At 41.2% G+C, this 27,959-nt stretch overlaps 1 protein-coding gene across 4 annotated transcripts in view; it reads right to left on the bottom strand.

Annotated features, from left to right (window-relative positions):
• Positions 1–27,959, bottom strand: part of COMMD1 (copper metabolism domain containing 1) — a 62,522-nt gene that overhangs the window by 21,551 nt on the left and 13,012 nt on the right. For all 4 annotated transcript variants that reach the window (XM_039718899.1, XM_039718900.1, XM_039718898.1 and 1 more), the window contains one exon: positions 22,968–23,249. In XM_039718899.1, the coding sequence (XP_039574833.1) occupies positions 22,968–23,249 (282 nt within the window). The remainder of the gene's footprint in view (positions 1–22,967; positions 23,250–27,959) is intronic.

Raw genomic sequence — 27,959 nt, 5'->3', positions numbered from 1 at the left:
AATTCGTGGGTTTATCCTCTATTTTCCTCAGAACTACCAAACCCACAGGCTTCTGAGAGATCTCCAGTGCAGACGAGTGCAGCAGCCTCAGCTGTGCAGTATGGGGAAAGAAAGACAGAATAATAAAATGGTTATTCAGCTCTTCAGGTAGGTGAAAGTGCAGGATGTATTACAGTCAGCAACTCCCCAGGCTCCACCTGAACTCCTGCTCCTGGATTATCATTGCTGACACTCTCCCCAAGGCACAGGATTACAAATATTCCCTCTGAAGCTTGTCATTAGGCATTCTAAATAAACTCCAGAACAACCCCAAAACTGAAGATATTTTAAGTAACAGATGACTATGAAAAATACAAAGTGAATGTAGGAAAAGACCATGACCTTAACGAGGCTTTTCCTTAAACCATCCTTTCTTGAACAATCTGTTTTTAAACTCCCAAGTTTTTTAAAAGTTAAACAAAAAGGTTTAAAGGGTTAGTAAAACCTGATGGTTTGTTCATGCCAAACATGTCACATAAACTTTTGTTATAGGTGTTTTTTCTAAGAGAAATTACAGAGGAAGCAGAGATGGCTTTAATTAAAACAATGTAAAATGGACTTTAAGTGATTATTTACGTATGGTTTAAGTACTTATGGGAGGAGTGGGAAGACAGCTGGACAAATATTGAACACTATCAGTTTCTCCCTCCTTTAGGACAAAGACTACCCACTCTTACCTAATTCTAACAACAAGTATTATTTGAAGAATTACCAATTGCTTCTGAAGCAAAGCTTAGTCATCAACTAAGCATGAAATATCAGAGTATTTTTCTAAATATACAATGAATTCCAGATTTCCTGAACAACAGTAATAATTAAATATTTTTATATTTATAAGATGTAGCACTAAAGTAACAAACAGTATTCTTAGAAATAGGCACTTTCATTTAGAATAAAACATAAATTCATTAAAATCCCCTCAGAAAATGAAGCTTAGCAGCTCAGGGATGTGCGATGGACATCTCACAGGGGTAGCAACTTTAGGAGATAGGAGATGTGTCTGCCCAATAAACCGGTGTCTTAAATCAAAGGACTGTTGGTGCGTAAGTCACTTTATGAGGGAAAAGCAAACATGTAATTGCTGATAAAAGCCTTGCTCACAATTGATGCGTATTGTCCAAAAAACAAAGTCCAAACCAATTAAGTTTATTTGAACAGAAGCTGATGTAAACCTTCCACCCTCAGCGGTGAACACAGCCAACGTGCCTGGGGCCCTGACAGGGTGAGGGGCTGGGTTCACACTCTGAGCGTGACTACAGGTCACAAAATTCCCCTAAAGCTTTTCAGGTGACCTGGATATGCCGTGGTTGGGGAACCACAGGGCATTCTGACACCGGGAGGTGCCGTGGGTGGCTACCGACAGCTGCCAGAGCTCTGGTGCAACAGGACGGCGGGCAACACCTTGGGAAAACAAGCCCTGTCCCTGGGAAAACATACCCTGCTCCAAAACCTTCTTCAAGGACCCGTTTGTAAACAGATCAGCATCTTGATAGCTAATGTCCTCCATCAGACCCAGCCCAGCCCAGCAGCAAAGCTGAGACGATCCAAGTGCTGCCCAGCTGGGCAGACAGCGGGACTCGGCCACCAGCACCTCACCACACAAACACGCCTCTCCTGGCAGATGTGACTTCACAACCAGGCACTGCAACAAGGACTGCAATTCAGTGCCCAGAAAACAACAGGAGACTTGATCCTTCCCACGTGAAAATGAAGAAATAAAGCGTAAGGCAAGCTAAGCTTCAGCCACGGTTTCATGGAGAAAAGCCTGAAGGTGCCAAGTTGAAACTCTGATAAAAAAGGAGATGCTGTGGTGCTCCCTCTCTGTGAGTGTCTCCCCCACTACTCTTCCACCAGGCACAGAGCCAGCCACCATGACAGAAGCTGAATTTGTAGGGAAACATCTTCCCTGCTAGAATGAGGAGAGACTCCTCTGACCCCCAGCTGCCACAACACAAGGCAAAAGGGTTTCTCCTCCCTGCACTCCCTGCAAAACATCATTTTGCAGAGGTAGTTCATACATTCATAATCCTGGTGTGGAACTCACCTCATGCAGGCACAAATGCTTCAATAAATTATACTGTGTGCACAGGGGACAGAGGGCAGAATATCATGCCAGAAATAGCCCTGTCTCCACCATTGTTTACTGTTTTTCTTTCATTTTCATTTCAAATACACTTCAGAGATAAGCATAAAAGACATTTTTTTCTCTTTCCAGGTCAGATACAATGAACTTGTCCTGAAAGAATTTAACCTTGTTCTCCAGAAACACTACAAAAACAAAGCCTTCCTCATGCTGAGAAGAACAGAAACAAAACCATAACTTTAAAATCTGGCTGCTGTGGGCTGAGCTCTGCTGTTCAAAAGCCAAACACTTTGCTCATCCTCACCAGGCTGCACCCAACAGCTACAGCTCAGCACTTCAACATTGTCTTCTGCTCTTTTTTTTGGTCCATGTCAATACACGCAACATTATGATGACACAGACAGCTGATAACATCAAAATATGAGGATGTGGGAAGTTTTTTTAAGTTGGTATCAGCCACAGTGCAGGACTTGGCCAGACAACTCCTTCCACAGAAAGCCACACAATGAAATACAGAGGTTTTCCCTCAGCCATGAATTACCTGATAGGTAATTTCAAAGAGAAATATTTACAAATTTTCTAAGAAGCAAAGGCACACAACTCTTGCTGGTTTACAAGTACAACAAATATTCCTGTAAAGGAATATTAAAAATATTACCAATAAAACCTTAACTAAAATGTCTCTCTTTTTGACCATGTATTTCCTGGTACATTTTTTTCAGGCAGTTTCTGAATTCTGAGTATCAGCAGGGCTGTTCCCTGGCATGAAACTCCCTCACCCAAGGAGTGCACAGGATCAACAGGGAAAGCAGGCTAAGTTAAGCTAGAAGTTCAAGACACAGAGGTCAGCAGGCATTCCTGTGGATTTATCCCTGGTGAAAAAACTCCATAGATAGTGCTGGCTGCTTCCTGCTCAGACAGAAAGGAATTCATGTTGCCATTGTAGGTGATGCTTCAACGTTGAATAAATGGTTGGTTTTTAGAACACACTGACATTTTCCAATGAAAAGATAAAACAACCTGGGTTTAATTCTGGCTGTCTTCACAGTCATGCTGTCAAATCCAGTCCCTCCTGCTCCAAAGACCACACAGTCAGCAACTGGATACATAACAGTTTCCTACAGTTTTTTAAGACAGAATATCTAGGTAATTTTATTAACCCTATGATAAACCTTTTATTCTGTAATGAGTATTCACTGCAAAAATATTGATATTATGTTACATTTATTCCACTTATTCAATTTAATATTAAATTATTCCATGTTTTTAAGATATAAAAGAACCACTTGTTAAAAAAACCACCAAAGACTAATAAAGGCAAAACAGTCTCAGGCAAAAGAAAGAGAAAGGAAAGCAGAATTAAAGAGGTTTAATTGTTTTTGCAGAAGTGTTCACATCTTTGGGTCCAAGTCTAGAAAACTACTCGGAGCCACTCAGAAATATTTCTGTGGGCAACAGATGATCAATTGGTGGATGAAGATTTTGTTTCATTTAGAGCATTACAGAAACAAACTCCCCCTTTTTTAACCTATATAAAAGTATTTTTCCATTATTTGTATAACAACTTTAATATATGTACAATCCTCACCAAAAATTACACTCACCTTGAATTTCCTTCTTGTTTTAAACACTGAGAAGTCAAAGTATAAAAGACACAGGAGGGAACAGGACACCACTCCCGCTCTGGAGAGGAACAATCAGCAAACTCTCAGCTTTTACTAAAGGATAATGTTACAGGCACAGCTGTTACAATGTCACCGAGTTCACAGGAGACAAATACCTCACTAAAAATCCCTTTCACAGCAAACCCTTCCTCTTCACCCCTTCTCACCACAGGCGACAAAACCTTTAAATAGTGTGACCTCCCGAAAGAGGCAGGAGAAGGCTGCCACCCAAAGCATCGGTGTGTGTGGCTTCGGAGGGATCAAGGGGCAGCACAGGAAAAGATGATGAACAGTCGTGTTCACCGAGGATGCACAGCAGGGGTACCACAAACAAACTTCTCTTTGCTGCATCACTGAACTTGGAAGGTGGCTATGGAGGTGCTGGCTGAGCAACCAACAGGCTTTTACAAATATTTGTGCAATAAACCACACAGAGGAGTATTCACCCCAAGCCCCGTTAGCTGCAGTGCTTAAGGCACTCTTTGTCAGGCTGAATCTGCCCTCTGAACCACCCGAGCCACTCCCTGGAGAAGCCTCTCCCTCCACTGACCACACAAGGAACCTACAGAGGCAAGACTCAACACAGCCCATACAGAGGCAATTATGACTGCCAGAAATTACGTGGGGAATAAATCTTCCCAGATGTCACCTTGGAGTGACACCTTGTACTTCTTGGAGACAGCCATTTCAATTTTGTGTTTTGTATTGTTTTGTTTTCTTCGCTGTTTTTATTCCAACTGCCCATCAGGTCACATTAATTTTGTATCCTCCTAGGGAAAAGATCTCTCCCAAGGATATCTCTGGCACCTTGGATACAAGCTCCAGGGAACTGTTGCCACTACCAACAAACTTGAAGAAATAGCCCCAAGGGGTGTATCAGAATCCATAGCAGAAGGGGAAAAACACCCTGCTTGCAGATGGAGACTCGGTGGGTCCAGCCAAGCTGCAAAAGAATGAAGTTCTGCCATGTCTCAGGAGAACAGCATCTGTCAGGAATTTCACTGATGTGCTGGCACTGAACTCGGGAAACAAATCCTCTCCTTCAGCTGCTGGAGGGAGGCGGAACAAGCCAAACCCTGAGTAATTCCACTCCTTTCCCCGTAATTCACATTTTCTGACACCATCCCAAGCCCCTGTGTAGCAGGGAAACAGGCAGCCCAGTGTATGGAGGCTACACTGGGGAAGATGAGCATCGCACAGAAAAGCTGGAATTCAATTCCTCATGGAAGTAAATAAACCCCTGCAATATTTTCAGAAATCCTGCTGTAACAACACCTCTTTGAGGCAGTAATATTGCTCCATTTCAGCTACATCCTCAGTGAAACACAAGCTATTAGTACAACAGTAATTCAGCACCTCCAGCCTTATCTTGCTCTCTGGACTCTTTTACAAAAAACAAGGCCAGCTTTAGAGACAGAACTTTAGCTGAAAGAACACAAAACCCCAGGGATTTGCCCAGGAAGCTTGACCTCAGGTAGGTGTTGCAGGGATCAGCCCCAGGAAGAGCCTGTGGCCTTCTTTTTGAAGTAGGAGATAAAAAATAAACTATTTTGAATCTCTGAGATTAACAATGAATAACCTTTCAAAAATCAGTAGACGTCCCCTTTTATTTCAGATGCTGAAAATTAGCCTTTGTCAAGCCAACACAGCTATTTAGATATTACAGAACCAGATTTTCTGTGTTTCGATATTTATATTTGTAAAAGCTCTCCCACTCAAAGATTTATTTCCAGCCCCTGCCCCAGTTTCCCAGTAAGTTAGTTTCTGGTGCTTTTGGCCAATTGATCCTTACATGAGCCATGAATTAGGAGAAAAAAGAAACAATTATGGCATGCTTATAGTTTGTCATTAACTTGTTTGTTGGCTTTCTCAAACTTCACAACCCCTCAAAAGAAAGCTTTTTTAATTGCTGAAAACAAGATATGCTTCAGGTTAGGAAGAACTAGGAATCCAACCTCACTGGGTTAGAGACAGCACAAACCCTTGCCAGCACCATCCCTCACAGGATAACATCAGCTGGATCATGGTACTAACCACTCTCATACCCCAAGGAGGAGGATCCTGTTCTACCTGGGACTCCAATATGGTTCCAGAATCACAGGAGGCTTTGCCATGTTCTGGGATCACAGGATGGGAAATGCAGAGCCCTGGTGCCACAAGGGATGTCTAAACATGATTCTGAGTTGGTTCTGCTCTTCCACCTGGGGCCATGGCCTTGAGGTCTGTGTGCAATGCATTTTCCACATTTTAGAAAATAATTTCAAGCCCAGAACAAGACTGGTAAGAATTGCTTCCTGAACAAGTTAAAGGCCAGGGAAGTTAGGAGAATATTGTTCTGTATTTCTACTTTCAGAGAGTTCCTTACCAGTGTTCACTTGAAACCCATGTCCAGAAGCAGAGCTCCATTTGTATTTCAGTGATCAGCCCTTCTACACAGGCAGATTCCCTTGTCAGAAGCTGCTCTCGTGCAGTACAGCAGTACAAAGGAGTAAGGAGCTGATAAGCACTGAACAAATAATTAAAAATTAGTTTATTCTCAGGTAAATAGCACTGACATTGTAGTGGGGATTAGATATGCCTCTTTTTTCAGCACCTTGGAATCAAAGCAATAAAAAACATCTTACAAAAATGATTTGACAAGTACATGCAGGCAGTGTGACAGTGTTTAAGATCACCATGGTACCTGACTGCAGTGCTGTTCAATGATGACAGTGACAGCAAGCCAGAAATCTGGAGGTTTTTCAAACAAGACAAGCTCCAAGGCTCCCTTTTAGATTCTGATTTCCTTGGGTGGGGAAAGAAAGGGGAGGCAAGTGCACAAAAAAAAAAAAAGATGTGATGATGATTGTGTTGAGTCCCTGGGGGCTAGAAATAATTCCAGGGTGATGCAGCTTACACTAATAAGCAATTCAGAGATTTAAAAGCAGCACATACTCCCCCTCTCCCCCTTAAAACATCTTCTTAACATAGGAATCATTGGAAATTAAATGCTAAAGGAGAAGCAATATCTTTGAAGATACACAAATACAGTACAAAAGAGCATCTTTGTAAGGTTAGGATTGGGCCTATCCTTCATAAGCATCACATATGGGATTAACCCATAGAATCACAGAATGGATTAGGTTGGGAAAGACCTCTGGGATCATTGAGTCCAACCCATAAGCCAATACCACAGAGTCAGTCAGACCATGGCACTGAGTGCCAGCTCCAGTCTTCCCTGAAACGCCTCCAGGGACAGTGACTCCACCACCTCCCTGGGCAGCCCACTCCAAAGCTTCACCTTTTCTGTGAAGAAATTCCTTCTAAAAATTCCAGAAAATACCGTGGAAAGAAAGTCAACAGCTCCTCCCAATTTAGTTCCACCAACAAACTTCCTTAGTATCCCTTAACACCTGCATCCGAGGTGTTTATGGAGATGCTGAAGAGCTCTGGGCCTGAGTGAAACCCCACTGGTGACAGGTTGCCAGCCTGATGTCACCCCATGCAGCGTAACCCACTGAAATAACCAGCTCTCTGTCCTTGCAAGAACCTCAGAAGAAACAAGCTCTGGGTATCTCCAGGGCCTCCTCCACCCTGGAGATTTCTCTCGTTGTCAGTAATTGATAATTTGCTCCTGGCACACCCACACACAGCAACTTGGCAGGGGTGCAGCCTTATGAGTTTGAACACAAGTTTCCAAAAAAAGCCCATGGGCTTGTATGTTTGTGAGGGGGTGAGCTACACGAGTAGCTAACACATTGCAGTCACTCAAATGGGAAAATAAGATAGGAAGGAAGATAAGAAGAAGAGGAGACAAAGTGAAGAGCAGAAAAAGCCAGAACAGCTTGTTTTAGCCAGCTGTTTGTGCAAATGGACGGCTGCACATGAAACCAAACACTGAGAATTTATTAGAGGCATGAAGATGTGCCATTAGCTTTGTAAAGTATGAGATTTTCAGCCCATGAACACCACACAGAACTTACAATGGTAACTGTAAGATGCAACTTCTTTAGTGGTGTAACATACCCATGATCATAAAACCTGGTTTTGTTCTGCTTAGGTTGTTATGCTATTACTTTAATACTCAAAAATACCCTGGTAGGACATGAAAATCTCCTTCTGCTTAACCACAAATCTGGATTGTACAGGTAAAGCACTTTGCTTCCACAGAAAAAAGCCCACATCTTTTTGTCAGCATCTGACTCATTGTTTTTCACCTGATTTGTCTGTAATTAATACCAGCCAAGTCTAAAGACTAAAGACAAGCCTGAGATAAAGGTTTGCGTGTACAGACGAGTGTGAAACCATGGACAAAAGACGTGTTTATAATTTCAAGTGTAAGAGATCTCCATGTTCTCGTTTTCAGCACAAAAAGTCATGTTCCATCCACTTTGACCCAACACCTGCCTTCATCAAAAATACCACTGGGGTTCAAAAGGATGCTGGCATTTGCATTAACAGTGCTCACACTGTGAAGCATGTTTACCACTGAGGTGAGAAAAAGAAAACATACTTATTTCCATGTGCAATGGACCCATTTGTTCATATTCAGTTCTCAAAATCTATTTTCAAGTAAGGCCAACTCACAATAAAGGTCTGAAGAGGGAGATTAGTGCAGGCTGCAAATAGATGACAGATGAGGTGAGGGGGGAGAGGGGAAGGGATAATGACCCTTTGGTTTGCTGATGTTCAATGAGGCATCTGAAGACTTCATCCAGCCCGTGCACAATCGATTGTCTCAGTAAATCCATTAAACCCCTTGACAGCATCCTGTTTGAAGCTGGGATTGCCACATGATTCACTGCTCCAAAGGGGAAAAGCCATCAGAAGGAAGGAGCAGTGTCCTCATGCACCCTGCAGCCACACGTCCTGTCACCAGTGAGAGGTTCCACTGCTCCAGACCGAGGGACAATTCCAACTGACAGGGTGAGCACGTCTTCATTGCAGCTACAGCTCACTTAAATGCAAACAGGCTGCTTACTTTCAACTGCCCTCTGCCCAATTCTAATCAGGTCTCCAAGGTAATAAGCCTTGTTTGAGTTCACGTGTACCTCAGCTAGCAAAGCTGGTTCTTAGCATAATCATCACTATGAACAAAATTTTACAGCTTAGCTACACAAATGTACCACACAAAGCTCATCACTTCAAATATATTAGAAGAGACAGGTGCCAAGTAATTCTTCTGTATTCCACCCTTGTTTTTAAAGCTCTGTTCACTAAATCCACAGAATTTTAGACAAGGATTTTCACTAAAAATTTCAAGTGAAAATTTCATACACCGCTTTAAAAAAAAACTAAACACCAAACCACACATAACCATAAGAATACAATCTATTCACAGCTTCCCAGAAAAATCAGCTGTGCTGCAGAGCAAGAACCACACGCTGTTTCCATAACACAGCACTGGGGCTCAGTGGGATGATGTAAAGCAACAGCACAGGGAGACACTCTGCAAACCTGAACCTTCCCCAGGACAGCCTCTGTGCCTTGATGTGCCCATGGGCAGCTTTAACCTAGGATACTTTGTGGTCTTTTGCTGTGTTGCACAACTCCAGTCAAGGAAAAAAACCCAGTAGCTCTGCTGATACAAAACAAGGAACCAAGTTTGGGAGTGAGGAGGAAACCAAGGGAACAAAAAGATGGAGGGAAGAGCAAAACAGCACCCTGAGGGGCAGAAGGGAAAAGAGGAGAGGCAGAAGTAATGAAAGCAGAACCAGCAGAGAAAGAGAAGAGAAAAATGGGGCCTCACACACAGCAAGGCAGGTTGTGCTGCTGCCAAGGGGAGACATCTGCAGCTCAGGACCTGCTGGACTCTGAGCCCACTGCATGATTGCTTTCTCCTTTAGCAAAGCCTGAGAGTGACTGACCTTATGGATTAGAGCGCATGCAATATAAGCAAATTACTACATTTTACTAAGTGCAAAAAGTTATTGCTTCACACTTGAACATTTGGAAAAAGGAGGATGTTCAGAGAAGGATAGAGGATGAATAATACCTGGAAGTGGCATGGAGCACAGGTCTCTGGGGAAACCACTTCAGATAAAAGGCAGCATTTGACGTAGATTCTAACAACGGGGAAAGGAAAGAGTAGCACTAAAAGCCATTTCTCAGATTTTGGATTTGGGGGATATTAATAATCTACTCCAATATACCTCCATTTCACATATTCTCTGTCTGAAAAAAAAATCCCACTAATATTTTCTCCAGTAGCTTACAGATGAGTGTTCTGCCATTATAATGCATGGAGCCATTAAATAAACTTCTTTGCCCACAGGTAAATGTTCTTGTGTGCATACAGGAGGCCCAAGCCAACATTTGTCCAGGTGATAAGTCACTGTGTGTTCCACGTTCTTTCCAGGCTTAGCCAAAGGCTCCTGGGGGCTGGTTTGCAGGACTGATGCCCATCAATGCCATGGCTGCACTGTCTGAGATGTACCCGGGCAATACCACAAAGGCTCTGCACTCTGGGAACTTGGGTTGAGGGTTTTTCACACCAGCCACCAGAATGAATGGAAATCCTTTTGTTTATGTTCTCCACCTTCAGATTGTATCCTTGAAATGGGAATTAAAATACCATCATAACTGATTATAAGTACTCATTTATGAGTTTTTTACAGCAGTAAGAGGGGCTGTGTGGGAGCCTCCACAATAATAAATACTATTGCAATAAACTACAATGAAATTAATAATTTTGTATTCAAAGCACAGCAAAAACAAACATTAAACAAAGAGAGAATGAATGAAGAAGACAAATTACTTAGCAGCACCCTTTCAACAAACCTCTTATTATTCTGGGCAGTGAATGAAACGGAGTCAGTGTGGGAGAGAAAACAAACACACAAGCAGAGCCAAGCAAAGGGCACAGAAGAAAGGAGGGCGCGGAGGAGCCGCGCTCAGGCGGGGAATGCTGCCAGATGGGGAGGGCGCTGAGGCAGCAAAGGAGAGGCCTGCTGACAACTCCCTGTCTTCAGGAGAAAGCCCTGCCCTCTGACAGGACACGGGGCTGTTGGACACTGCTGTGGGGCTGCTGGACACTGCTGTCACTTCCTAGGATGGGACATGATGAGCCAGGCTGACCTGAGCACAACAAGTATCTGAAGTCAGTGTAAATTCCTGGCTGGCAGCAAATCTCATGTTCCCTGTTTGCACATAGAAGCATGGCCATCCTCAGCCCTCTGGCCAGGAGCTCTGTGTGCTGCCCCGGGGAAAGGCAGGAGATGAAAACTCTCCTGGCAGCCAGAAGAGTTTGTGGAGAGCTCTGCACGGTGTCATGCAAATGCACCAAAAGGGGTAGAAGGAAGGACCAGGCTTGGAGCACAACACCTCACCTCTCACAGCCCCTTCCAAAAATCCTCTTCCAAAAAGCAAAGCCAGAGAACAGCAATATCTCTTTGAAAGAAAGTACTTGCCTGCTCAGAGCAAAAGCCAGTGCTTTAGAATAAAACACTAAGATTTGCTGAACACAGTTTTCTAACCAGGTAGCTTCTGCACAAAGATCATGGCAAGCCAAAATCTCTCAGACAACCCAAAGGCCACTGGGATGTGACAGCATCACCTAACACCCAAGTCCCTCAAACTAAGTTCTCCAGCAGCTCTGGAGAACAATCCCCTTCAAAGGTGAGCAAGTCCTGTTGATCTCCAAGCTCTGTGCCTGGAAAAACAAGCCTCTTCTTTTCTTTACTGCCTCCTTCCCCAGAGAGCAGCTCCAAGGCCTTGAAACCGACCCATTTGTCCATCATCTTCCAAACCCTTGCTCTCAGCTGCAGGCATTGTCTTTCTTCTCCCTTAGCACCCACCCAGCTTGACTTGGTGTGCTTGCAGAGGAAAGTGTTGGGGAACAAAGTGGCCCAGTCACACCTCATATCCAGACCATGACATATCTCAGTGCTCCTGGATCACAGCTTATCCATGCTGTTAATTGTCATGCAAAGCATTTGGTGTGCTTAAACCTACAAGTACTTCTGCTCAGTAAAACTCAGTGCTTGTTCAATATGACTTTTAAAAAGAAACTCACATTTAAAGAGGTTTTCTTTATAATTTAATTTATAACTTGCATTAATTTTTAGCCCAAGAGTTTTGATTAAATGCAAATACGGGTCTCTCACCCAGCAGCCTGCACTTCTTTGGCTGACAGTTTAATGACATTCACTCAACTACACTTCCCACAGTGTAATGGGAGGTGCTGCATTTATTTTCTGCTTTTACTTCCTAAAAAAATGAAGGCTGGGGCAGTTTGCCTCCACTGCCCTGAGATGAACAAAGTGACGAGGTTTTATCCATACCACTCACTTGAGAGGAGCTGTCAAGCTACATTAATCACTAGGCAGTTCAGACAGGCTGGAATCGTATCTCAGCAAACCTGAGGCTCCTACAGCTGACCTAGTAATGCCTGCTTTCCTTTGGAGTCCATATTATTTGAGGGAATAGTCAAAGGCAGAGAGATTTATCATTCCCTCAAGCAGCCTGGGTTTCTCCAGCTCCTCTCTGGTGAGCTCTGGGTGACCAGCAGGATGCAGACACAGCTCATTGCTCAGCTCAGTCTCCAGTGAGAAGGAGTATGTGAATCCACACTTCTCTTTCACATTCTCACAGCAGTAGCTATCACAAAAGCCAATTCTGTCAAGTGGCGTGTCTCTTTGTATAATCAAGATATTTGTAGGCAGGAACAGGTTCCAGTCTAATTAAATTTGATCAGACTTGAGCTTTCTCCCAGACAGTTGCACTTCATAGCTGTCTCAGAGCATCATGGTGATACTTACTGGGAAACATGAGATTTCCCTTTCTGTAAAAGTAGGTGGTTTACAATTAGCTGCAGACAACTCAAAACGTTTGCTTAGAGCAGAAATGTAATTTTCTGAAAGGGGTTATTGGTCCTGACCATGATGCACTGCACTCCTGATCTGTCACACCTCATTACTTCAGACCAAGGAAGTCAGGCCAGTGTAACTGGCTCTAACTGGATATGTTAGAGACTCCTCAATGCTGAGTCCTTTTAAGAAGCTGCCTTCCAGGCTGAAGTCTTCCAAAAAAAAGCAATTATCAAACTCATTTTCTCAAGTCCTGTGGCGTATTTACAGGTTAAATGGAATGAAATTTTTTAATAGTCCTTAAGTACAGCTTCACTTTTGAGGGTGATTCAACAGAAATGGAATCAATTGACTGAAAAGTTTCTTGCCTGTAAGCATTCAAATACCACTTCAGGGGTTTAAAAAAAATCTGGATATTATAGCAGCTTTGCATGTTCAACCAAGATTCAGAAGCTGTCGAATTCTAATTCCAGTAGTAATTTGTATCTCATTTAGTTAGGCCACTGCAAATTAAATACAGGGCAAGCACATCCCTGATTTGCATTGGTGGAGCTTGGCCATATTCGAACACGAGGAATCTTTTCTCTTTTCATCTACTATCTGCTTGTCTAACTCCACCTAATGCAGTCTGGGAACTCAAATTACAATACCACAATCCTCACTAGGTCTCCACTGATGCAATTTATTACAATTCAATCATTAGGAATGTGACAGTGTGTACAAGGAACACGGATTCCCAGCACAAAGGTCCTTTGGTTGGGCATAGTAAGGGTAAAAAGCACCACAAAGTTACTTCTGTACATAAAACAAGAGGTTTTGTACTCTTCTTGTGATTTAAAAGGGGAAAAAAACCCATGAAAAATTTGTATTGAGTATGGCTATTTCTAAAATTGGGACTGTATTTCAAGCATTTATTAACCAAATTAGGCATATGCAATTTAAATTATGCTTTCCTTGTCATATTAACATATTAATGAATCTACATCAGTGAGTTGAACTAAAAATATATTGAAGATTTGCATGTCTGATTATCTCTGTGGAGTTTTGCAACTGATAATTTGAAAGGAGGACAGGAAAAAACCCCTTGTGTCAAGGTCTATGCAAAATTACAGCTGCAAGAAGTTTCTTAATCAAAGGATTGTCTTGTACCTTTTGTAAGTTAGAATCTCTTTTTAAATGAAGAGGATTTGCTCCAGGAACTATGTTCAAAGTAGTAATTTCCTCAAGTAGTATATAGGACAATGATGTCTTAACCAAAAGCACTTGTCAGTGATCTCCTCCCAACCATCTCCTTTCAGAGAACAGCAGGGAAACTTCTGCTTCACCCCACTGCCTCTGTAAGTATTAAAAAAACCCAAAAAAACAAACAACCAAAACTGGACCAGGTACATGCAAGGAAACAGAGAAAGCTATTTTGAGGACGAAATTGTCAACACCACCCAACTTCTTGTAAGTTTATTTTATTTTATTCAATCACTAACTATTGAATAATTTAAAAAAAAATCCCTGAACAATAAATGAGTTTATTTGTTAAAGCTGTGAGTAAGTCAGGACTGTAGCTGTTCCCAGACTTACAGGATCACTTCAGGCAACTCAGCCAAGCTGTGGCTCAGCTCACCACATTTCCCACTAACACTAGACAAAATAAGCAGGCAAGGAATAGGACCAGTATTTCAATCACGCTTCTCATTACTGCTGTCACAAATCCATGTAGCTGAGAAACTTTCTAGAAACAAAGAATATCAATGCTGTGAAAGCATCAAGATTCCCCCATCCCTGCAATCTGCGCAGATTGCCACCTCCAGATCTCTTTTAGATCATCTCCATATCAGATACCTTTTCCACCCCTCTCCAGATGAACTCTACAATTCAAAACTCATCCAACAGCCGTGCCTCTCATTTTCTATTCCTCCTCCATTCTTGGAAGAAAAATTGGCACTTCAGAGAAGTTATCCTCAGCATTCAAGGAGAGCTGCTTCATTTCTGTTCAAGAGATCACTAGTTAGAATTTAAAATGGTGGCTCTTTCAACATGTATGCTTAAATGAACATTTTTTTTCAAGGAAAGACAGAGCTCTCAATTTCTTTTGCTCAATTTTGCCCTCAACTTGTCCCTTCAACAAACAGATCCATACTAAAAGTAATGTGGGTGAAAAAAAAAAAGGGTGGGGAGGGAACAAAACAAATTTCATTTGGACTCACTCAGCCACTTTCAGCTCCATGAACATGTCACTGCTGGGGCAGCACAAGGCTGAGGACACGCAGCAAAAGTCAGCAACTTTTCAAGTCCACCTGGCAGCAAGGAAAAAACCTGACACCAAAACCACTCTCTCAAACCCACTGGTGATCTTCTGTGGCAGTTCCATTTACTGCCTTTCTTTCAGTCTACACTTTGACAAGATGAAGCCAGCATACCAAGGAGCAGACAAATCCATTTAACATAGAGGTAAGTGAACCTGCAAAAAAAAGGCTTTGTTTCCTACAGTCTCCATTCACTCCCTTGGGAAAAGGCACAAGCTTCTCCCAAAACTTCTCTGCTGGCCTCTAGATGTCCCTAAGCAGCACTGCTAGTGGTTTGTAACAGCAAGAGCAACTGCAACAGGAGGGAGAGCCTGCTTTTATCCAAACAGGGTGCCAGTATTCCCAGCCTTTCACATGCTGATTAACTGCATTTCTGTGCAGGGAGCTCACAGCACCTCAGCATTAATGCTCAGCTATCAACTGCCAGGGACAGCTTTGCACACCAAGGGACTCCAGCCAGCTACCTGTGGAATCACTCTGTCAGAGGTTTTGTAAACGGAATGGTATGAAGAAAAGAAAAGAACAAAAAAAATGTTTATCTTTTTTCATTTTTAACCAGGATGAGTAGAAGCTCTAAAGGGATGAAAAGCCCTAGTTTGCAGAAACTAGATTGGAAATACCTGCTCCATGAAAATATTACACTGAGAATTAGCCATGAACTGAAGGGATTTTGTTTTGCCACTTCTGTTGCATCAATTCTTGCACAGCAAAAACTGGGGTCCATCTTTTATGAAAAGTATACAAATATATATAGATACACACATATATTTAAGATAGAATAAAGAGAATCCAAAAGATTAAGCAGCAAAAAGAGTCATGCTCTATAAGTGTTTCTCCCCAGTTACGTGCTAGCTTTCTCCTTTTGTAACTTCTAGCACCTTCTCCTGCAGTAGCTCTTCCTAATAAAATAAAGAACCTGTTTGATCTTACTTGCACCCCAAATACCAATACTCAGAGATCTCAAAAGAGATCATGACAAACCTGAAAGGATCTCCAAAGGACTTCTCAGCAGCAACATGTAGTGTCAAGAGGGGCAAGGCTGGCCAACTGGCAAAACAACAATTTTAAATGTATTTGGCCAGGCCAGGCCTGTAAAAACAAGATGCCTTGTTAGCCAATGCAGTGGGCATTTATGTTCATAACAACTCCTTTTTTTCCTGAGTTTCCTAAGAACAAATTACTTGCTTATGTTGATATCCAAGTCCTCTGAAGAACACAGATGGACAACACCACCAGAGCTAAGACGCAAAGAGGCTTTGATTTGCTGTATACAGGCTTTTCAGCAAAGAAATTTCCACCTTTTAAAAATATTTTTCAAGAACCATGAAAAACTTTTGACTTCTGTTAGAAAGATGATAGTGAAGATTACAATTTTTGGTCCTTCAATTGCATTTCACCTCAGTTACAGTCTGGCTTTGCTGCAGGGTCATGCAGCCAAATAGTGCCAGTCTGGCATTCTGTGCAAATGCAGTGCTTTAATTTGCACGTTTGCACACACTCTCCACACATCCCCAAGTCCGTGGTGGTGAGAATTGCACAGACAGTGGGACTGCCTGTGATTATTTACACAACAATAGAGCAAGTGTCACACAGAAACTGCTCTGCCAACCTGCCTCAAACAGAACAATTCCTTTGGTGATGGGGGAGATGCAATTTAGGGTCCCAACCCCAAGCAAAGGTATGTGATGAAACACTTTTGCTGAGACAATTTTCCACAGCCAGGTCTGTTGATCCCAGCTGTCCCTGTCCCAGCCTTGTTGCAATCTTTCTCAAGGATGCAAGAGATGCTCTGGAGGACATTTCATCAAAGCTATCCCACATTTTATTGCTGTACGTGAATGCCAGATTGATGTTAGGTTGCAAAATATTTGTTGATATCACTATTATGTAGTTAACAGATTGCAAGTCCTCTGTCATAATGTACAGGACCTGAGAAGGTAAAAAATTCAAGGGTCCAGGACTGAATCTGAATTTAGGCAGATGAAAGGCAGTAAAGCCAGGCATCACTGCTGTCTTCATACAGCTCACCTTCAATTAATGCAGAATTTCCCCTGTAATACCCTGAGCTCAGCTACAATCAAAAATACTTATATCTCAGTTAACTTATTCTACTTAATTACTTCAGCAAATCCAGTTCCAGAGTAAAGACAGGGAATATATGTGTATGAGTATATGTGTACTTGCACATCCACATATTCAGGGCACAAACAAATCAGCGTGGAAACTGTCAGCACTACTGACTACAGAATATCCTTGCTTTGTATAGGATGTATACATGAGGTAAAAAATACTGCCAAATATACTCAGTGGAAAAGTGGCACTTTGAGTCAGACAGTTGTTTAATACCTCCATTTAATGCTCTTATCTACTTAACATACTTATTACACTTCCACGTCCCAAGAACCACAAATACCAAAATTCTCTTCTTGTTCCCCAAGTTTCTCTCCACTCCAAGAAGGTGACAAAAACCGATCTGTCGAAGCAAAGGACTACAGAGAGTGCCATGCAGAGGATTAAGTAAATAACTGAGTTAAGTCAGTCAACTGTGTTCGTTTCCTCTCTGCAGAGTGACCCGCTGCCCTCTCTATTTTTTATTTGCTTTTGCACTCTACTGCCCTTATGTAACTGTTCCCTCCAGCTCATAAATTTCCAAGGTGAACAAAAGCTCAGATGATTACATTCGGCTTGGCCACAAAGGTGATTTTTTTCTCAACTGACTTCTACTTACCAGATTACATCATTTTAATCATATAAAAATATTAAACCCATTGGAGTTAAGTTGATTAATTTGGCTTCTAAATGCCCAAGCTTTTCCCATTTTTGATGGGAACATAATTTTTGATGATGTCAATAGCTACAAAGACTAAGATGGATTATGGCTGGAAAGGAAAAATGGTTTAGTGGTTGCTTTTCCTTCCTCTCTGCAGGCCTGGCTGGAGTTATTTTGGTTTGGGTACCTGGAGCTGCTTTTCCTCTCCCCACGCATCACTTTGCCCATACCGATATCCTACAAAAAGCAATCTGCCTTTTCAAACAGTTCCTACATGAAAAAGACTGGAGATCCATTATCTGGGGCTATTTTCAGCCATATCTCTGAAGCAGCCTGACCTGGAGTCACACAGAGGCAAAAACAGGCACAGCCATAATCCTTCCTCCCTATGGCGTGAGCGTACTCCTGATGTTCTCTTGGTCTGACCTCCCTGCAGCAGTGACAGCTAAGGCTGGGGATAACTGTAGCTGACAAAAGCCAAGAGAAAAATGGCTCAGAAGAATGCACAAAACACCACCACATCCTCAGCAGCATTCAGTATGTATTCCCAGTAAGGGAATGAGTTTTTACAGAAGATAAATGCTAAGATTCTTTTCTTACATCGTGAATGCATGTTCATGTGTGAATGCTAAAAATAAATATAATTTGTTTATAGCACAGATGATAGAAATTTCAGCCTAGATTTGTGTAGCATGGACTTAATTAACAAGTCAGAAAAAAAAATTAATCTCCTAGAAGTTTACTTTGAGACCTACTTTACCCCTTCTCAAAACATTAATTAAACCTTTATAACCATTGCAACTAGAACTTGAAGTATCAAGCTCTAGACCTTCAAAATACTGGTAGAATTTTATCTCCAACATATAGCACATGACAATTGTCTATACTCCTTATGAACTCTTTCCACACATGAACTAATACAATTATTACCTGAATTACTATTAGTAGTATTATTTCCTCTAAATTACCAGGGTCTAGACCCAGCCACCAGCAGACAGTCGGCCAACTGCCAGCTGAGAGCTCCTACTTCTTCAGCATCAAGTAAGCTGTTGCACTGGTAAATGTGCACTTCACCTAGCAAGTGACATTCATCAGAAAGTATTTTATCTCACTGGAGAGAGTTTAAAGTGACAATCAAAATATAATCATAAGTATTGAATATAGACTTTCACTGAAAAGGCTGTTACTAATGCTTGCCTGTTCTTTAAAGAAAAACATTTGTTTTTTGTGAAGATACACATCCCTGGTGTTTTCAGACCAGAGAAAGTATATGGAATGAAAGGCTGCTGTTTGTCCTCAACTTTGAAAGAAACAATGCTAATTTCTAACCTTGTATGTAGCCTCTAGTATTTGCTACATCGTGGTATTTATTTATTGTATATCATTAACTGTTAGGACCCCTCTGTCAGGTAGAGGATTTTAGAAAAGGGAAGAGAAGAGAGATACAGTATTTTGGGGAAAAAACCCTTTAATCCATAATCCTGATGTGATTATCTCAGGTCTTTCCAGCAAGAATCCTGCAGGAGAATCCCAGCTTCATGTTAAACCAGGGCAAAAAATACTCTTTGATCATAAAACATGCTTTAAGATCCAACAAAGCCTCAAGAGAAGTGATATTACATGGATTACTGGTATCTTAAACACTGAAAAGAAATGTATGTGGAAATACTCATTCTGTAAATAAGCTAAAGCAAAAAAGTCAAAAACAAATTCTCAGCTAATCTGTAATATCTGAGCAGTCTCAGACATTAAACTGCAAAATATATAATGCTATATATTTATATAAAGAAAGTAAAATTTATTGGCAACTGAGCCAATGAGGAAGAACACAGCCCCAGAGGAGAGGCAGATCTCACAAGGAAAATAACATGACAAAGTCCAGAAAACAAGTTTAAATATAATTTTAGTGCCAAGCCACAGTGCAAAAGCAATGCATTAATTTTGTGTCAGTGGCAAGGTCAGGTATAAATCTGGGACTGAAATGTGCAGGAAAGCCAACATTGCACAACAGTGCTGCCCACCATGGGGAGCAGTGCTGGTGCAGAGGGGCAGGAAGGGCATGAGAAGGATGCTCCAGCTCACTCTCCCATCCCTCTGAGCAGATTCATGTCTGCTTGAAATTTCATGCCAAAAGAGCTTTACAGACATGCTCAGAGAGGGAGAGCAAGATTAAAAAGGACGTAAAGAAGGGGACAGGTAGCTACAGATGTTTTAAGAGAAAGCCAGCAAGGTAGATAAAAAACCCAAGAGGACAAAACCATTGTGCCAAAGAAAAAATGGGCTGTTCAAATGGAAAAAATGAACCAGTAGTGATGAGCACTAAATACCACATGATGAAGGCAAATGCAGGCTAAAGTGCAACTGCTTTATAATTTTATTTTTAGTTATATTGTTAAAGAAAATGGGTTTTCAAAGCTGATGGCTAGCATGCTCATCTGCCTTTAATCTTTATATAGATCTGCTAGGATCTATAAAGACTACAACACCAGCATAAAGGAAACTTTTGATGTTGCTGTAAAATCTTTACTGAAGTAGAGTTCAAACTCCAATTTACAGATCTTGAATCATATTTTTCAAAGTTCAGAGCATGGTATTTTCAAATGTTCCTCATTAGAAGTGTTTTCAAGAGCACTTAGGGAAAAGGGTTCATTTTTTTTCTCTTATCAGTAATGGCAAGCCTAGCAAGAATTAATGCATGCAAGTTGTGATGGATTCTCAAACCCAAAAGCATCTCTCTCCAGCCAGAAAACACTACAAAATTTGGCAAAATTCATGTAAACTCAGTCTAGTGGCATTTATGAACCAGTCGCTTCCAACTAATTCCCCATTCCCAACCACATCAGGTTTCACACACAGAGTCTTCCCCTCATGAAACAGGCGACTAAAATTCAGAGAAGGCAAGCAGGAAGCTAAGTTATTTATTGAAGCAGAAGGAGCAGATGCTCCCCCAAGCAGCCTGGCCTTCTGCTGGGCAGAGACCTAAATCCAACCCAGAGGCACTGAGAAGAATCAAAGTGACTTCTGGAAAGGTACATTTTCTACAGAGCATTTCTTTGCTTCTGTTGAACCATGAAATATTCATGTCAATTCATTACATATCAATGCATTTGTATATTCCCCTGTTATCATGTGTCCAAATGAAAACAGTCTGTTGTGAATAATTTACTCCTGAATCATCAGCCAGTTTTCTTCTTCAAAGCCAGATCTTCATAATTCATCAAATCCCATCTATGGCTGACAACTGTTTAGAAAACATGTTCTCTGCTAATCTTAAGAAAGGTACCAGTATATGTGTATTTGATGTGCTACAAAACTTGCTATTTAGAAGAGATGTGCTAACAATAAAGAAAAATAACTACAAAACATGACAGTTTCAAGTTAGTGGGCTGGATCCAGTGTGCAACTTGTTCAAGCTCCAGTAGGAGTCTCTGTGACAGGTCTTTCCAGGAGGTCCCCAAAGCCCTGTGGTTTCCCTCATCCCATCACAGGAGCATACAGCCTGATGCAGAGTGCCTCAACCCAAAGATTTACAGCAGAGAACTTATTTAATCCATAGCCAAAGGCTATGTGAAACCAAAGCTCCTTAGAATAAATGTACATTGACTCAAGAGGTGACAATGCTAATTACTCCATGGTTGTTTCAGTAAGGACCAGTTTAACTCACACCAAGTGTCACACTTGCCACAGCTCACTGGTATCCTCAGGGAAGGAGGCAAAATTGTGTTTGATGGCATTCCAAAAATGCATTTACACAACCATTTCCCTTTGCAGCATGAAGAGGCATTGCTAACATAATTCATTTTGATTTTGTTCTGGGGGTCTTTGGTAAGAGACATTACAATGTCTCAGGAATGTGTATTCCTCCTCCATCCCCTGACTCTCTCTGCAGAGGATGAAAGAAATATAAATGTCCTTGCTGCTTGATGTTACTGTAAAATCCATTACTGGGGGAAAAAACAGTTTCAAAACAGGAGTCACTAACTACATAATCCCCTTGTGAAACACAGCAGTGATTCTGAGTTAAGGATGCATTTTTTAATGAATGTAGGTATTTCTCCCATTTGCTCACTAATGTACTCAATGTACTCATTATAATGTGCTCCCTTGTAACCTTTTTATTCAAAGCAACCTTTTTTCCCATTTGCTGCTAATAGAACACAATCATTTTCAATCTCAAGATCCTGAGCAGAAAACTCCACTTCTCTGAGGTTAGGAAAAAATCTGAAGACACACACACCATTATTGTACTGGTCACTGCAGAGAGCCATGAGTGGAAGGCTCAGGGGGATCAGCTTCCACTGACTGCAAAGAAAAGTGAACTAACAGAATGACTCCAGCCATACCTTCTGTTTTCTGTAGGACCTCAGATTACATGTACCTCCATCCTGGTCTTGGCTTAGCCACACAGCTGGAATTCAATCATTCCTATGCACATGTATATTCCAGGTGTATGGATTGAGGTATTCCTAATTCAGGCACTCTTGCTATTACAATACTACGAAATACAAGGAACTTTGCTAAATGTTAACCATTAACATCAGAATTCCTAAATCAGCTCATGGAATTATTTGCAGTAGCCACTGCTAAGAAATGAGGTTTTGAAATTTACTAAAACATCACAGAGAGAAAAGATACCAAACTGAAACACATTGCCTGTTAGAAAACAACAGCAAATGTAAGATGGGAAGCTGTGACTTCAGCTGTACATTCCTAGGGACTATAAAGATAAAAAAAGGAAGGAAATGTTCAGCACTGATAGAGCTATATATATATATAGATATCTTTCAGGTAGATAAGGCCAGATTGCATAATGTGACAGGTAATAAGGAACATAAGAATGGGTGTTATGTAAAATAAAAAGGAGTCTTTCCCTTCACTTGTTCTAAAATGTAATTTGTGAACTTTACTCTTTTTCAGCTTCTACTTTGCATATTTTAACTAATTTTAGTGTTGAATTAAAAGAAGACTAATTGAATTTGCAGTGCACGGTATATAAACAGAATTATAACATCATGTTTGATTTCTACATCCTCTGATTTTTCAAGCTTAATGTAAAGAGAGCTGTCAATATATATGTCATATATATATGTCAATATATATGTCATACCTTCTTTATATGAAGATATGAAAAAAAAGCAAAAATTGCATTCACCACCCAGAATGTTTCTTTGTATCCAAAGATGGACCCCAATTTCAAGTCCATTAAAGGGCCAGTGGTGATGAACCAACTGGCTTGAATGGGATGCAGTGAATTCAGCAATAGGTGATAACCTCAGTGCATGGGTAGCTACATCAGGTCTGTGTATTTTGCAAAAGGAAGCTTACCTGCCCATTTTTTCCCAGCTCCATTTCAACTATTGCAACAGGAGTGTTTATCTGATCAATGTGCCTCAGCTGTGACTTCAGGTCCACTCTCCAGTTCATGTTTTTCAGGACATTATCCCAGCGGCTCTGATTGATCAGGCTCTCGTGGATTTGAGTCCGGTGGTTCTTCCAAAATTTTGCAATGACTGCAGCCTGATCTGATGTGATGCCACCTTGTTTTTTGGTTTGGGCAGTGAGGAAAGCTTCCAGCTGATTCAAATCCATGTCTGCTGAAGCAATTGACTGTAGGAAAATAAAGGGAGTAAAAAGGATGCTTAAGTGAGGACTTAAAGGACACATCTTTAGGGTTTGACAGATACTGGATCTTAAAGGGCTTGCACAAACAAACCAGGTTATGCAAATAACCTGACACCTTTCATTAAAACTCAATTTGCAAGTGTCTACTACTTATCCCAGATTCCTGCCCCAGCAGCTGGAGGGGAGTGGGTTGGCTCGAGCAATGGGCTGAGAGCACCTCTGGGAATTCAGCACTGGTATGGGATAGCAAGGAGGCTTCTCCCTGTCTCCTGGCCCTGTCCCCACTGTGCCATGGGCATTCCCAAATGGACAATGCTACGAACACTGTGTCAGGTCTGGCACTGCACTGCTGCTCTGCTGGGCCAGGAAGCAGGAAGGCTGGGACAAAGCAGGTGGCTTGTGGGCTGGAGCAAGTGAAGGGACAGCCCAGCTCATTGCAACATCCACAGTTTCATCTGCCACCTCCACACCACAAACAAGGAAGCAAAACTGGTAAGTGCTGCACCAGCAAAGCAGGGCCTGCAGCAGCAAGAACATGAGCCTTCCAAGGGAAAGTCAAAATGCAAAATGCAACTGCTTTTTTTCATCTGTATTATTCTATCCATAAGGTCCAAAAAGCCTTAACAATGCACCTGCAGCTTCTTTTAGAGCATCATTGGACTTTGTCAGGCTTTATCTGTATTTTGCAACAGAGTGGAAGGGGTAATTTACTCCTGTGCAGCACCAGAAATTATTTATTATTATTCCTTAAAACCACTTTTTATATAGATATCCAGTCTTTCCATCTATTTTTTCAAAACTGATAAACCCACAGCCTTGTACTTGCATTGCCTCAGTGGCAATAGCTGCTGCTATATATGGCCAGAAAGGAAGGATGGGCGGTAGAAAGAGGAAACCATGGTTAAGTTTCCCCATCGTCATTTCAAGCAGATGCTTTTGCTTCATTTTCACACAAAATGGATGCAACTTCTCCAAAATGAACACAACATCTCCAAGCACATGCTGACATGGAGCACAGCAAGGTGAAGTGCAGCCAGTCCTTGGGATTTGCCTCGATTTAATCTTCCCTGCCGTGGTACTGCTACAGCTGCATTCCAGACACAGGGAACCTACAGCCTCATTCCTTCAGCCAGGGGTGTGACATCGTGTGGCTTTGGGCTGGACACACACACCGTGCACCCCACACTGCCTGTCTGCAAACTGGGCAGTGCTGGTCTAAAAATGGAGGTGTTTGTAGTGTTTTTTTACAAGGGATGAGCTGCCTTGCCTTGCTTTCACAATAGATCAGCTGCCATCTGTTATGTGATTGAGAAAAGAAATGGCAATCAACACTAGGAGTAAACCCTCTGCTGTATTAAGGCTCCAGCTTAATAGGAGCATCTGTGACTTTATTATAAAATCTGAGCTGCCTAGTGCACCATTCTGGCTTTTCTATAGGGTATTTGACATATTGGTACATACTGCTTGCTTTATATCAGAAATATTTAACTTAAGAGGTAATTATCCTGTATTAACTCCTTATGCTGCAAGTGAAACCAGCACTTTTCATTTCCAGAAGAAAAGCTATTCAGACTTACAGTCCTCTCCTACAGCCACATCTTATACTGTCTACTAACAGCAGTGTGGAGTATTTTCTGCTTTAATATTTTTCACATCACTGCACCTGTGTTTGTGTGCTGTGTGACACCAGTACTGCTCCTGCACTCCTCCTGTGCTGGTTTATGTAAATGTGGGGAGGAGGGCAGGTGAATCAACAAGCACAGACCCCAGCACCTCAAGCAAGCCCTGTCAAGATCAAGTTCAGATGCAGACTTTCTTCCCAATTCAGCTGTGCAGAAAATTGCCTTCTGTTTTATTCCTGTGCAGAAGCCAGGAACACAAACTGTGTCCTCTGCACTGACTGAAACAAAGGTGTCATGGCAGTACAGCTCATCTGTGTTAAATGTGAACCTAATGCAGGCTCATGGCGATACCAGGCACCCCTTTTCTAGGCTTGCTTTCATAACCATCAAGCATTTCACATTTGCAATCCTCTGGATTTTTTTTTAACCTCACTCTCATCACAACAGCCCTTTTTGCAAGATGCAGCAAGATTTCTGGCAGTGCCCTTCTAAGCTGATAAAAAACTGCAGACACACGAAGTTCCTTATTGTGCTTGACACATGATATAAATCTGACTTGGAAGTGTATCCAGACAAGGAAGCTTATGACCAAACTTGAAATTTTAAGCATAAGGAACACAAAACAGTATTACTAGAGCATATACAGGACAGTTCAACCTGGCTATCTGGTAAAGATCATCAAGAGATTGACAATTAATTAAGGTGTGGTGTGAGCTACATTTAAAAACTCTGCACCTTTATGTATTATAAGCACCCTGATATAGTTTGCTACCAAAAGAGTGCCACATAAAACCAGAGGAAGGAAACCATGTACCATAATTAGCCATCATTTATACCTCCCTCATAAACACATGTGCACATGTACACACAATAGGCATAGTTTTATACTCTACACAAAAAAGAAACTTACTGCACACAGCCAAGAACCCAAAAGGTAACCATCATACTGTATTTTGGTGGAGTATTTATCAGATAATGCACACCTTAAATAACACAGCCTTGTAATCCATTATACAGACTAGAATCTCTCTCTTCTTGGAAATATGACTGCTACTTAAAAATTCCTTTAAAAAACTAACTGAAAATGGATACAAACAATCAATGAGTTATATTTTGGTACAGCTGCAAGAAGACTTTAATTAATGGAGACATGTTTTCTTTGAAATTCCTAAACAAATCCCACTGGCTATAATGGTTTTCAAGTCACATAAGAACAGTAACTTATTTTAGTATTCTTTTTCATCTTAACTTGGAAACATTTCACTGTGGACAAAAAATGAAAGACTATTTAAAGTCTTTGCTGATCTTTTTGGTCTCTTGTTGCATGAACATTTACACAATCTATTCTTTAAACAAATGTAGCTCTGCTCCATTGCTTATATGAAGGACCTCAGTTCAGAATTTTTTTAAGCTTGGGAAATGTTTTATTTTAACTTGGCAAAAATTATATTTCAAATCATATTCTACATAGCATTACAAAGAGTTCTTTTGATTACTTTTATCAATGCTCGTTTATTACACAGAATATCCAATTATAGTGGATACATCTGACTGGTATTTCTAAGGATTGATTTAAGTTAGAACATGAGTAGTTCTTCTGTGTTTATAACTAGAGACAGATGAAATATATCTGATTATAAGTCTCCCTCTCATGCTATTAAACCCCAGGAGCTTCAGATGAGCATTTATCAGCCCCAGGACAATGACCAGCTGTTGTTCAACTCCAACTGCCATGGTGAGGATTGTTTCACTGCTGGAATAAACAACACATGCACACTTTAGCATCCTAACTGGAAAATTCTCAGAACTTAAAGGTATCAAAACCTGTTTTATCCATCTGCTGTTAGAGCTGAATCACTGTCAGCATTGGTTCTAAGCATGAAACATCTTATTAATGCCAATTTCCTTAGCCCAGACAGACCTTAAAGTGCAGAATAATTGCCACATCTTCAGTCACTGCACAGTTAGTGACACATCATTATGTTAGAGACTTTATACTCTCAGGTAATTTCAGCTTTTGTTGTTAATCACATGTAATTTACCATTTCAACATAAAAATCTTTAACTAACAAAAACCAGAAGAGTTCTCTTAAGAATGTATAGAATCACAGATGTTCTATACCAGTGCCAAATGTAAATTAACATTACTGTGACTATTCATTTAAATGTCCAAGTAAGAAAAGTAAGAAATGTCTATTTCAAAACTAGAGTCTGTAAGACAACACCATTAGATATAAAAAATTTCCTCACATTATGTATTTTGTGATTTGATAAAGCATGTTTTTTTTTCCCCTCCAGAAAACACAGCTTATGGACAGTTATGGATAGTATGTCACATTACAAGCACACAAATCCTGCTCTTGGTGATTGGCAATACTTTCCTTTTCAGAGGCTAGGCAGATGCTTTTGAACAGCAAGAAAAGGTTTTAGTCATACTGAATTCTCCTTGTGTTCTCCTTCAACACAAATCCACTGTGTCTTCAAATACAATTCAGCCAATAAAAATAAGACTTCAAATACCATTTCCTTAATGAAACAATATTTGGTAATCTGGAGAGTTTTGTATTAGCCTAATTAGATCCATCAGACATGTGCCCTGGAACACAGAACAGGAAAACAGACTTAAATTCATTATCTCTTCTGAGAAATAAAGCCTGACAAGCATGCAGTACTAGTGAGAAACAACAACTGGTAAAACCCACCGGGAAAAAAAGAACACAGTTCATTTTCAGAAGAAAAGCATTACTTGTCAACCATCACAGAAGAGCTCTAAGAGCTGGATATAGCAGCAGGAGGAGGCATTTCCTCCAGCTGACCCCCAGGACTGCAGGCTGCTGCCAGCCTGCAGCACAAAGAAATCCCAAGCTCAAGGCAACAAACAATTCAGTGCCATGGAGCGTGCTACCGAACTCGCCTCCTCAGGCTTTTGGGAGGTGGGATGAAAGGTTATTCCTGCACCACAGCCCCTCTCAATTCACGTGCTTTTAGAAACAGAACCCTGCAAGCCATTTCTCAGACCCCAGGAATGCATGCAGGGAGATGTGGAAGCAGCTGCAGACAGGAGGAACATGCC

Source organism: Passer montanus, unplaced genomic scaffold (assembly GCF_014805655.1).
Source record: "Passer montanus isolate IOZ18808 unplaced genomic scaffold, ASM1480565v1 scaffold40, whole genome shotgun sequence".
NCBI lineage: Eukaryota > Metazoa > Chordata > Aves > Passeriformes > Passeridae > Passer > Passer montanus.
Note: the sequence above shows the minus strand (reverse complement) of the source record. Positions and strands in the feature narration are given on the sequence as shown.